The 13,180-nt window shown below is 35.6% G+C and overlaps 1 protein-coding gene across 7 annotated transcripts in view; it reads left to right on the top strand.

Moving 5' to 3' along the window:
• Nucleotides 1-13,180, top strand: part of NIPBL (NIPBL cohesin loading factor) — a 153,935-nt gene that overhangs the window by 56,095 nt on the left and 84,660 nt on the right. For 3 of the 7 annotated variants that reach the window (XM_080362076.1, XM_080362077.1, XM_080362078.1), the window contains 3 exons: nt 4,018-4,161; nt 6,943-7,108; nt 8,283-8,413. In XM_080362076.1, the coding sequence (XP_080218202.1) occupies nt 4,098-4,161; nt 6,943-7,108; nt 8,283-8,413 (361 nt within the window). In that variant the 5' untranslated portion in view covers nt 4,018-4,097. Of the gene's footprint in view, nt 1-3,801; nt 4,162-6,942; nt 7,109-8,282; nt 8,414-13,180 lie in introns of those variants that run through there. The other 4 variants (XM_080362081.1, XM_080362083.1, XM_080362080.1 and 1 more) reach the window with 2 other exon arrangements.

The raw sequence follows: 13,180 nt of genomic DNA, 5'->3' as shown, positions 1-13,180 counted from the left end.
TGGTTGTGGTGACTTTTTGTTGTTTCATTTGTTTGTTTTTCATTCCCTGGTTGTGGTGTCTCTTCTTTTCACTGGCAATCGCAGACTCTTTACCTAAATTGTTCACAACTTACTTTAATCCTCTCCTCCTCCCTTGATTTTTACCTGTGCCTGTCCCTTCTCTCTAAAGAGATTTTTTTTTTTTTCTTGTTAGTTGTCCACTCTGCCTTTAGCCAGTACTATGGTGAAGAAATGCAGAATATATAGAGAGATGAATTGCAGGGAGGATGCACATGATGCAGCCTAAACCTTGTGCCACTGTTCTACCAAGCACATCTTTACTTTCTTCTTAAAAAAAAAAAAACTTCAAACAAAACAAAACCAAGAAAGCAAACAACCACCCCCCCACACCAAAACCTAACAACCCACAATACCATAACATTTTGATAAGAATTTTCTTTGAAATATTGATTTGCACTAAAGCAGAATATACATTACTGACCAAAAAAAGGAAGAAGATAACATACAGAAATAGCACTTCAAATGTGTGCTTATTATCTTTAGCATGATTTTTTTTTTAAGTGTTACTTGCTATCTTGGCTTAGCTTTACTTAATTATTCTGTATTATGAATGACTTATTCTCAATATATGCTGCCGTTTCACTGTTTTTCTTTCACTGAGGGGTTCTTTGTATAGCTTTCTTTGTGTACTGTAGTTTCTTCTTCCCTGAAATGTTTTTTATGATATTCATTGTCTCTTACAAAGAAGCAAAAGCCAAAATACATATATACTGAATATACAAGACCTAATTTGCGTGTATGTAATTTGGATTTCTACTTCTCTGTCTGAACTGCTATACCACACTGCATTGTTTACAAGCTTACCGATGCAGCAGTTCTTTGATTTCCTTAATTCAGCTAAAATTAACTAACAGGTTTATTTTTTCAATCTAGAGGTAGAAATGCTGTACTACTGCTAATAGCTACTGTGCAAAGATGATAATGTAAAATTATTTTAATACTGGGAAATGTTGATTATTCTTGATTAATTGTGAGGTGCTACAAAGTAGTGTTTATTACAGCTGGAGAATATAAAAAAAAAAAAAAAAAACAAAATCAGACAAAAAAACCCAAAAAAAAAACCAACAACAAACCAACCAACCAACCAAAGCAACGAAACTTCCCTGACATGCAACAATTAATGGTTTGGCTGCTGTTTTGATGTTTTGTAAGAAAGAATGTATCTCATTTTCAGCTGCCATATTTGAAATTCCTTACATGAGTGAGTTTATTAACGTTCTCGGAGACATCAAATTTGGGTTCTAGTTTAACTGGATCTGTGTCTCTAGTTCTGGAATTGAATCCCACCTTGTTTGCCGGTTGTATCGGAGACATCATTTGCTTTCAACACAACAGATTTGGACCCAGATATTCCTATGTGGTTTCTTTGTATTGTTTCTTGTATAAATTAATCCTATCACTTAATCCCATCACTCTCCCTTTGTCTTTTGTTTTACTCTCATCTGTTTACTCACATCGTCGTAGTTACAAAGACTTTGTAGTGTAAGAGACTTCTTGAACCGTTGTGCTTTGTTCCCAGCTGGTGCAGGCAACCGCATCCTCTGCCTTCTGTAACATCTGTGTGATCCATCTTTAAAGTAATGATGTTGCTTATCTCTGTTGCTGGTCCTAATGGAAGACCATTCCAGAAAGTGGCAGCTCTGATGGCAAGAAGTTCCATTCTGATTTTCTTCTTGTTTATTTTCATGCCTCCATTTATTGTTGTGTTAGCATTGCCCAGTATCGTTCTTCCTCTGTAGACTTCTTTGACTGCCTTAGAGAGAGAAACCACATCCCCTCTTGACCTTTATTTTGTTAGCTAACCAAAGCAACCTCTTCTACAGTCCTCTTAAAAAGAAAGTTTATTCTTCCCCTGACCATCGTAGCTCACTGCACTTGCTACACTCTCAAGTCTCGATCTTACCAGTTTGAGTTTCTTATCATGTATCTGTGGAGAAGGTTTTTAACTTAAGTGTGTGGCTTTGGAGGCATTTTTCCCATTGAGTATCAGCATAATTAAATTATTGTGGCAGTAACCCCAGGAAAGAACTTGCATTAGTAGTGGCTGCTCCTGATGCTCACCACTTTGCCAGGTGATCAGGAAGGAAAAATGAGCAGATTTATTTATTTATTCACTTATTTATTCATCCATTTATCTATCTATCTATTTATTTACTTATTTATGATGTTGGTTTTTCTGGGTTACACACAAGATTTCCCATAATATTGACTACTGACATAGTCAGCTTTGATGCAGACATGACCTTTTTATTGTACATATAATTTCTGTGTGGAATTTGTTCTTTAATTTCTTCAATTACTAACCTTTCAATGAAATCTTAAATGCTGAAAGTATTCACTCCTGTGGGTTGCTCTTGCAGGCTCATAGTGGAAAACATTAGGTTATCTTTTGGTTTTTTCCCCTGTACTCTCGCTTGCTCTTCCTTTCCTCATTTGTGAAACTAAGAAACCACTGGAATTCTGTGTATATTGGTATTCATTTGGGATAAAGAACCTCAAGTATTGAGTAGTATTTGAAACTTTTCTGAGTGTTTGAAGGACGTTTTCTCCTGGATTAAAAAAAACCCAAACACAACAACCCACAAAGCATATCTGTCTGTAGCAGTTTCCTTAACCAGGTTTCTGTACATGTACTCTATTTTTTTAAAACAAATGTAATTTAGTGGTGAGAATGAGTCTGTGGCAGGTGCAGCAAAGGAAGTAAGCTCATTGTCAGTTCTCTTTAACCTCAGTGTTGGTATTTTTTTCAGATAATTCAGTTGTTTTTCTAGACAGGGAAACCTTTTCAGTGTTTTGTGACAACTTTGAGCAGGAAAAATATTTGAAACATTTGGTTGTGCTGGTTGGAATCTATATGTATTTATTAGCGGTGTTGTCCTATGTATTGTCATTGGTGGGACATAAGAAAGAATGAGATAAAAATTACTAAGGAAATGACAGTGATCTGTTTGTTTGTATGTGTTGTATATGTAATTCTCAAAAATGTTGGCTTATGAAGTAATTGTCAGCAAATCATGATTTCAACATCTTCAGTACATAATATAAATGCTTACAGAAGAAGTCTTTTTACTGTTTTCCAAACTCTTAACACAGGTGCCTCTCTATAATAGCTAAACACGTTATATATCAAGTACTTTATTTTTTTAAAATATATTTTGTTTGTCTTCAGAAAATATAATGTTCAGTTTTCCTCATTACATTGGTGTAATAGCGGATTGTAATGTGTGATCTTTGTAAATCTTTGCTGTTTTGGAACTACAGTAACAGGGTAAACAGGTTTTTTTTCAGTAGTTGAATGTAAACTGTTCTGTTTTACAGGAAATAAATGAGTTGGTCCAGTGGTGTCTAAACCTTTTCTTTTTGTGGAGGAGGTGATACAATTTCTGGTAGTTTAACCTGACAGTGTTTAATATTAAACTGTTATTTTCAGATCAATTTGGAAATACCTACCAGTTATTAAACAAACTAAGATATTGTATTTGTCACTTTGTTTACTCCTTGAATTTTACATCTGTAGGTTATTCCTTTTGTTTGTGTTTGTTTGTTTATAGCCTCATCTTATATGAAAAATACTTCCATTGCAAAACTGGAAAGTGAATATAGCAGCTGATACTTAGGCTGGTTATGGACTAAGAGCTATCCACTTCAGTATGAACTAACAGAAGCTTTGTTACCAATATTCGAATTGGTACTGTAAGACCTGAAAAAATTTCCCTTTAATTGCCTTATGTTGCATGTTTTTTGATGAAGGGTTCTGCCTCTGAGACCTGAAGCTTGCCTTTTGATTCCTTAGTACCGTTTGATATACAAAATCTGCATTGTTCTACCCACTCTTGACAAAATTTACTTGGTATGCATCTGAGGTTATTATATGTGTTGCATTTATGTAACTGCATTTAAAATTCTAAAAAAGTAAACTGACAATTTTTTTTTCTTTCTTTTTTTTTTTTTCCTTAGTGCTTGGGAGATGGGAAGTAATGATAGCTGGCACCTGAACTAAAATATCTGTGTAGGCACTACTATCCCAGAACTTCAGGATGAATGGGGATATGCCTCATGTTCCCATCACTACTCTTGCAGGGATTGCTAGTCTTACAGACCGTGAGTACTCTTCTTTTTCTTACATTTGCTATGCTGTTTTCTGCCTCTTTAGTAGATACCTGCATTTTCAAAATACTAAAAATAGTCTTATTTTATAAGTTCTTATATGTAAGTCTGTTCAAAATCAGATTTGGCATTAAAAATGTTAGTTTTGTCATTGCTTGGATTTTAAAAAATATATATTCAAATCCTACTAATTTAAACATGAAGTGAAATGTAGGTAAAAAACCAAAACAAAACAAAAACAAACAAACAAACAAAAACCCCAACCTTGAGAAAACCTGAAACAAAATATAGGAATTGCTTGCTTGGACTATCCTTCAGTAGCATATCCTGGTACCCCACAAAAAAAGGAAAAAACATAAATCATAGAATCATTTCAGTTAGAAGGGACCATCAGGATCATTGAGTCCAACCATAAGCTAACTCTGGCACTAAACCATGTACATAAGAAACTCATCTATATGTCCTTTAAAGGACTTCAGGGATGGTGACTCCACCACTTCCCTGGGCAGGCTGTTCCCATGCCTGACAACCCTTTCCATGAAGAATTTTTTCCTCGTATTCAATCTAAACCTCCTCTGGCACAACTTGAGGCCATTTCCTCTTGTCCTATTACTTGCTACTTGGGAGAAGAGACCAAACACCCTCCATGATACAACATCATTTCAGGTAGTTGTAGACAGCGATAAGGTCTCCCCTCAGCCTCCTTTGCTCCAGGCTGAACAGCCTCAGTTCCCTCAGATGATACAGTACTTACCTAAAATATTTATCTCACCATCTTCACTTGGGGGTTGAGAAAGAGAGAGGATTAAGCTGATGCTTGAGAGTTGTGGAATATGGTGAATATACTTGAAACCTAGTTCCCTAGTTTTGGACAAGGTACAAAAAAGTTATTCTCATTTTTAGACGCAAAGCGTGGCTGCTAGAATGGAAATAGGCAGCTGAAGCTATGAGTCTTCTTTCTCAGCTGCTGAGCCTACAGAAGGAGCAGATGGGGTGTGTGCACCGTCTTTAAATATGTCAGGAAAACAGAACGCAAGGAAAGGAAAAGCACTGTTTACATTAAAAGCTGATACTGGCACTAAACCAAATGCTTATAATGTGACCAAAAATACATTTCTCACAAAAACTAAGAGGAGATTTATAATTACTGTAATGACGTTCTAGAACAACCATTGCACTAAGAACAGTTGGGACAAAGATGCATCTTGTTTATAAAGTATAAGGAAGAGTTTATAGCTCAGTTATCTGAGGATAATTGGACTCAGTGACCCAGGTACTTCTTCTGAGCTCTTGTTTTTATTATTATACTGTTGAAATTTGGAGACTTCCCAGGAGACAATGAAAGTATATGCCCAGCAATTGAATTTAATTGTCTACAGTAAAAAAAGCAGATATATTTGAGGAAAAAAAACGATTTCATATCCTTCTGATATTCTGAAATATCAGATTGGAAGATGCTGCTTATGTATGTAGAAATATATATGTGTATCATTATGAATGCCTGATAATGGGCCATCAAGATGCAAATCATAAGTTTCTGGGCCATGGGCTGTTTTCCAGCATAAAGTATTTTCACATAAGGTCCTAAAGGAAGTCAAAATACTTTACTGGTAGAAGTCACTGGCCAGATTCCTGTTGCAAGACTTTCTTGAAACACTGAACTACCTTTTGTGGGATTAGCCTTTTTTCTATGTGCATTTGTTTCTCTATCTGTTGTATTTATCTCATGTTTAGAAACTCAGGAGCAGCTGAAAGAAAAAGGCTTTTAACTGCTTCACCTTGTTTTTCTCTGCGTGAAAAGAAGGAACTGGAATGAGCAAGTCCTGTTGCCCTAAAAACATGGAGGATGTGATGAGTAGAGGCAGGAGAATAGTCTAGCTGAATTTATACTGGTTTAATAGATGTATTTTGCTGGTCTTGACATTTTTTTCCAAATTTCTGGCACACTTAAGGTAACCTGATGAAAGTAATGAAGGTAGCTATTTTAATATTATACATTTCTATCTGAATTGCAGTTTATTTCTAAATACAGTAATGTTATACACTATATAGAGGGGAAAAATAATGGAATTCTTCCCCCACTGCCTTCCCCCCACCCCTTTCTTTTAAAAAAGAAAGAATTTCCAAATACAGAGGAGCCAGAAGAGTCTATTTCACTTAAGCTGTTTTTTTCTCAAGATATTTCTGATGGTTCAGTTAAAACCTTTATCACAGAGCTTTAATCAGCCTGGCTGGAAACTTGAAGTCAGAGTCAACTTGTTTTCAGGGACCCATGAAGGTGAATTCTGTAGGTAGCTATCTTTTTAGCGTATTCTGGCTCACGCCTCTCCTGTCTGTGTACCTATGCCAGTCATCTGGTCAAGGCTTTTTTTATACGATATACCTCCTTGTTACATCTGTAGATGAAGGAACAACCTCTGAAAGTGAAGTGTGCTTCTTTATGATCTGATTGAAATATTGTGATGGGTTCCAAAGCTGCCATAACATATTAAATAACTTACAAAAGTGTGTGTTTTTTAAATAATACTTGCATTAGCACAATTTAAAAATTACAATAATATAGTAATATAACTTGTGGCCTTGAGTGCATTACTTTGTTTAAAACAGGGTCCAGCATGTGTGTTTGTGTTCATGACTTAAAAAAAAATCTTCCCTATATTTTAAATGTAGTTGTCAATTTTTCTATCTTAATCACATGAGGGAGTAAGAAGGTGCCAGTCTTATGCTTGTGTTTCATGCGATGATTCTGAACTCCTTTCTCTTTTCTCATAACAGTTTTGAACCAGCTGCCTCTTCCATCACCTTTACCTGCTACAACAACGAAAAGCCTGCTTTTCAATGGACGGATAGCTGAAGAGGTGAACTGCCTTCTGGCTTGCAGGGATGAAAATCTGGTTTCACAGCTTGTACACAGTCTCAATCAGGTGTCAACAGATCACATGTATGTATTTTGAACTTCAGCTGTATCAGATAACTGTCCTTATTCCTTGAAATCAAAATTAACTGGATTGAGAACGATGTTTGTGAGAATCTGAAAATTAGAACATGCAGGGTTTTTATTAGGCTTGCTTAGCAGATTACTTGCTTAACTGTATTAAGTGTCAAATGGTCAGTCCATGAGAATGTTGTTAATTGTCCAGCAGCCCTTATTCATAACTGTGGGGGTTATTTTATTTAACAGATCTGCTGCTATTCCATTCTTCCAAGTTAGGAATGCAGACTTTGTGGTGTTTGTGCAATACTCGTTTGTGTTCCACTTTGATTAGTAATGTGCAAAGACGAATTATATACCCAGTATTACAGAAAAATAAAATTTTCCAAGATGCCCATGTAAAGCCCATGCCAATTCTGATTAGGAGTTCAACTTAAATATTTTAAGAATTGAAACAGCAAATATGCTAATGTATTATCTTTGGGGGTTTTTTTTCTTTTAATTTTTAATTTTTTTATTTTTCCGCAGTGTCCTTTGTCAACAACCAACTATGTATTTTTGCTACATGTTCCAACCAATTGTTCTGATCAAGTGGAAGTAGCTTTTAAAAGTCCTCAAAGCAAACAATAAGTGAAAGCATGGATGCATTTACAGCAAATTCATAGCTTCTTTTTTTTATGATTCAGAGGGAATCCTGTCATGTCAAAGAAATGCCAGTTCCCCTTTTTAAAATAAAAGATTCTCAAAGCATTGAGCTGCAACCTGAATCTTATAAGTTCATGCGTATGTTATTTTCACTTCTGCGATAAAATTTTCTTGATGTTATGCCAAAACATTCTTTTGTGGAGAAAATTGCGATATAAAAGTGGGCATAGGAAACTTTTTATAATAGTCTGAAACTGACAGCCATGTATATATAAGTGCTTAGTTTCAGAAAATAACTTTGGAGACTAGTAGGAAGAGCTCTTCATCCATTCTTTAAAGAAGGGGGGCCAGAAATTGAGGCAGGGAACAGAGCTTTGCAGATGTGGTTTTTTTCTACATTTTAATAGTAAATTGTCGTCTTTTATTTTGGTTTTAGTTTTTTGGTTTTGGTTTGGTTTGGTTTCTCCTACTTGACTCATAGTTTCTTATAATTTGAAAATGCATTTGCCTCTTTATTTGCTTACTTCCACAATTCCAGAGAGTTGAAAGATAACCTTGGCAGTGATGATCCAGAGGGAGATATACCAGTCTTGCTGCAGGCTATCCTGGCAAGGAATCCTAATGTTTTCAGGGAGAAAAGCATGCAAAACAGATACGGGGTACAAAGCGGTAAGGATTTTTTATTTTTTATTGACTGCATTTTATGTTGTTCTGTAAGTTTAGGGTACTGATACTAACCACAAATATATATGGAGCACAGTTGTGATACTTATGCCCTACCTTGTATTTGATAGTTGTATAAAGCTATGTACCTTGACATCTTCTCAGCGCAATTGTGTTAGAATAACCATGGAAATAAGCTCTACCAGGTGGGTTTTTTTGAAAAAAAAAAAAAAAAAAAAGTTTCATTTCACTACTAAATTTAATCTCTAGGATGAGTGATTGGATTTTATTTTAAAATTATTTTATAGCTTTATAGCTAGGTTCATATATTGTTTTTAGTAAATGATTGAAGTTGGAAAAATATGCCTTAATCTTAGTGAAAATCTGTAGCATTATGGTGTGTCATTGCAGTGGTAGTTCTTAATAGTTCTGGGATAAGGAATAAACTTGAATGACCCATACTTAAGATGTTTCCCCCTGTCATTTGTCATCTCGGCAGTTCGTGATGCCCTACAGATTTTACTGTTTTGACAGATGTAGTGAGATACACTGCTAGATAGCAAAGATGAAGAAGGAGAGAGACCAAGCAAAGGATTAATTGAACAGGTTCTAGGGGTAGATCTGGAGACTTGTACTTGAAGGATGTTTTTTAAATACCAAACTATTAAATGAGTAGGAGAATTTACAGATTTATCCTCACACTGAGGAAAAGCTTTGCTGTCTCTGTACTGAAGTGATACAGAAAGAAGTGTTACTGGAGTCCACAGGGGATAGGAAATGTTGGGTGTTTTTAGAGGGGGAAGAATAATAAAATGAGATTATTAGGTTTGTTTGTCTAGGCGGGTGAGTAAAAAGCCACACAATATTTTAAAAGAACTTGCTAAGGACAGAATATATAATTTTCCTTGAAAGAAGGCAGAAATCTGCTGGAATGGAAATGGGAAAGACAGTACTAAATATTTGTAAGTTCATTTTTATATATATACACACACAGAAAACCACACATATATGTGTGTATACACGTATACACGTATACACGTATCCTGAAATGCAAGCTCTGAAAACAGTCTCTAGATTCTGTGTTTGGTGGTAGCTGTGGGGGAGTATGATTTTTCCAGCTGTGGGAAGAGTTGTGATTGTTCTGCCAGTTTGCAGAGTGGTCCAAAAGAAATATTCACACGAATTAGAGTTTTCCACGATTTTCATAAAGTAGAATAATTTTTGCCAGTGCAAAAAGGAGACATCATTTTTGAAATTTTCTGTTCCAACAGAGGTTTTTGAAAGAAAGAGAAAGCAAGTTAATTTCTTTCTAATTTTTGCTCTTCATGTGCTTTACAGGGCGAAATGCTTTTGTAGCTTGATTCAGTAGGTTAAGAATAATCGTTAATGAAATAAAAGCACATCTATCTTTAGTAAATATGCTTTGGCCTGTGCTTGGAGGAAGTTATTAGTTCAGAATAAAAGATAATTCAACATGAAACTTAAAATAATAGTTGGTGTTATTTTAGTAAAATTAACAGAGGAGTTTCAGAGAACCAGAAGATATCAGGCTTTAAAATTATCTCGAATATTTAATTTTATTTTACATTGTTATAAATGCTTGTACCAATACAAGCATTGGAAATTAAGTGTGAAATCTGAAAGGTGGAAAGAAAGGGGCAAGAGGGGAAAAGCATAGGTGTAGAAGAATGAAATTAGTGTTTCAAATTCATGTCTTCTGCTGTTCTTACCGTCTTCCTTCTGAATGTTGTCCTTCCACATTTGAGTCCAGCATATGGTGAAATCAGTGCTAGGTACTGTGGCCCCGTATTTGTAATACCCACAACTGAGAAGGAGTGAGGGCAGCGGGATCCCCCCTGTCTGTTTACTCAGCCTGGCATGGGTCTGTGCACCATGATCCCTTGAGTGTCAGTTCCAGCATTACTGTAGACAGAGTGAACTCAAATTGATTTCTCCTTGCCTTCATTTTTGATGCAAGAGCAGGAGTATCACCTGACTAAAAAATTACATTAAACACAGAATAAAATTCTAGGTCCAATAGAGTTTGTCAGGAAATAAAGACATCTTCAGAAAACTAAATAGTCTGTTTTCAATTCTTATGAAAGCTTAGGTTTTTAGATTAGATTTTTACTTAGATTTTTCAGTCTGTTTTCTGTTTCCAGGTTGTCTGAATACACTGAGTCAAATCACCATGCAGCATCAGGCCTGACATTGTACAAAGGGCAAAATGTTAATTTTATTTTAGAACTTTGCATCACATGACATAGAAGGTTATGGGTGCCATCTTGCAACTACATCTCTCTTGCATCTTGTAGTAGATGATTGAAGCGTATTTCTTTGTAATTATTTATTTAAAATTAAGATATTATTTAGTTTCAGTTTTCTTCATAATTTTTGCACTTTTTCCTCTCAGTGTTTTGTCTGTGTCTTTCAGCAAATATGTGTTGGAATATCAGCTAAAATAGTATATTGCAATAGGTTAGTATTCATAGCATCGCTTAGGGTTCAGAAAAGATTTAATACTTACTTTAAGCTATTTATCAGAACTTGTGGATTTTGGAGCGTTAAGATCTTAAGCATCTTTCAATAACGTCAATTTCTTGTGTAATTATTTTCGTTTATACAAGGAGTCAAGTGCAAGTGTGTTTGTAAAAGGGAACAACTTTGCAGATATACACATTCAATAACTGAAAAATCACCTGTTGGTGAGCAGGTATCTTAAGCATGCGTGATGCTGTAGTACAGTTAAATCATACAAGATTTCTTCTGTGGCCTAAATCTGTGATGTAGCACATTCTTTGGCATTTAATGGGATTGATTAAAATACGTTTATACATATCACTGTTTTCCGAGCAAAAAAGTTGTAGTCAAGACTAGGAGTATGTGTTAAGTAAAATCATTCTAGTATTGTTACTACTAGGATGATTTTTTCTTAAACCTGAACATAAGGTTACAGTCAAGAGATTCTTAAATATTTAAGGTATGGAAATACACATGGAAGCCATAAATCTGCTGCTTAGTGATGTCACAACTATGTAAAAAAGATATTTTAGTGCTAATGGCCACAGACTAATTTCAGGTCCTCTTCAAACTAAATGTTGGCTTATGTTTACTTCTTTCATTATCATTATCAGGCATACTTATTATCTGTTTGGAAACTTTGGATATACTGTTTTTACTGTTGGTGATTTTTTGTTTGTTTGTTTTGGTTGATTATTTATTTATTTTCTTTTTTTTCTTTTAAGTTATGTAGATTGAGCCTCCCATGTTGCATACCTCCCTCAACAGAGAGAGAGAAGTGAGAGCTGTCTGTTGCAGACTAAGTTTTATGGGTTTTTAAGTGACGTTAAAAAAATTATTCATTTCTATTACTTTTGGAAACAAAAAACTACCACATCTGTGGTTCAAAACATGTTTTAAATGTAGAGGAGGAAATAGATGTATTTTAAAACTATTTTTAAAGTGTAGTCTGTGTTTTAAGCATAAAATGAAACTCTTAGTCTCACAGTTCATGCCTGTATGGGCACATTCTTCAGCTTTCAGTACCTGAATGTTAAGGGTTAGTAGTTTGACTGAAATATCATACCTAGCTTCCCTGAGAGTGGCAGGGAGAGGTGAGCGGACAGTGGCCTGCTGGATGCTGCCTTCAACACAAAACTCCTGGACTTTCCTCTTCAGTTGCCTCTAGGCAAGGCAACCAGTGTCCATTTACACAAATCTTGCAGGAGTTGAGGAGTCCCCTTCTGTTACTCAGGACAATGAAATGTGCTCTGTATTGAAGTATGGAGATCTCTGATTTTTTTTTCTCCAGCACAACGTGGAGTTTCACTTCTATTCTAGGCTAGTTTTGGTGTGCACACATACTTGGAATGCAGCACTTCACACCTACCAGGAGGTACTAATGGCTGCATTCCTAAGGGATTATCATATCTCTTCTCTGCTAGGGAGAGGGGAAGAGAAAAAGGGTGACAAGGAGGATTTCTGAAACTAGCTTTACTTGTATGAACATTGCAGTAATTGAATTCAGTGATAGCAGTTCAAGGATTGACAGCTCCCAAACACTCTGCATGGGGGACTTGTGTCAGCCCTCTGTCTAACCTTTGGTTTAAAATATTTGTAGCACTGATGTGCTTTTACCTACAGCTATAGATCGCTTGTGACTTCCCAAGCTGCAGCTTTCACATGAATTCTGACACGTTTAGCTGCAAGACATGCAGCTCTGTCATTAAAATATCTTAAAGTTTGTCTGAGATTTTTATGTTTCTGCATCATTTCGATTTCCAGTGTCATGCTGTTATTCAAGAATTCTTTGTACCTGTATTGAAGAGAGGAAAGAAAGGATTCCTTTAAGTTCTCTCTAATAATGATGTGAATTAGAGCAGGACAGACTGTTTAAGTTGGAAGGGACCTACAGTGATCCAACTGCCTGACCACTTCAGGGCTGACCAAAAATTCAAGTAAATTATTAAAGGTGTTGTCCAAATGCCTCTTAAATTAGCTAATTTCAAGCACATTGGTACTTGTGACTTGCCAACTAGTACCATTCCTGAATTTTCAAAGCATAACTGTGGAGATCTAAAGGCTGTGGGAGCCTACAGTTGGGGTATTGGTTCTGCTTTACAATTGAAATGTTTTGATAACATTCCTTGTAAGTATAGTGGCTGTGGAATAGAAAGCTTTTGTCCTTTAGTAGAAAGCAACCACTAAGGCATTATGGGAGCCAGGAGAATATCTTGAAGCATTCATCCCAAGGTGATTGTTTGCTGTACTTGC

Source organism: Nesoenas mayeri (assembly GCF_963082525.1).
Source record: "Nesoenas mayeri genome assembly, chromosome: Z".
Classification (NCBI taxonomy): Eukaryota; Metazoa; Chordata; class Aves; order Columbiformes; family Columbidae; genus Nesoenas; species Nesoenas mayeri.
This window is presented reverse-complemented; position numbering and strand designations above follow the sequence as displayed.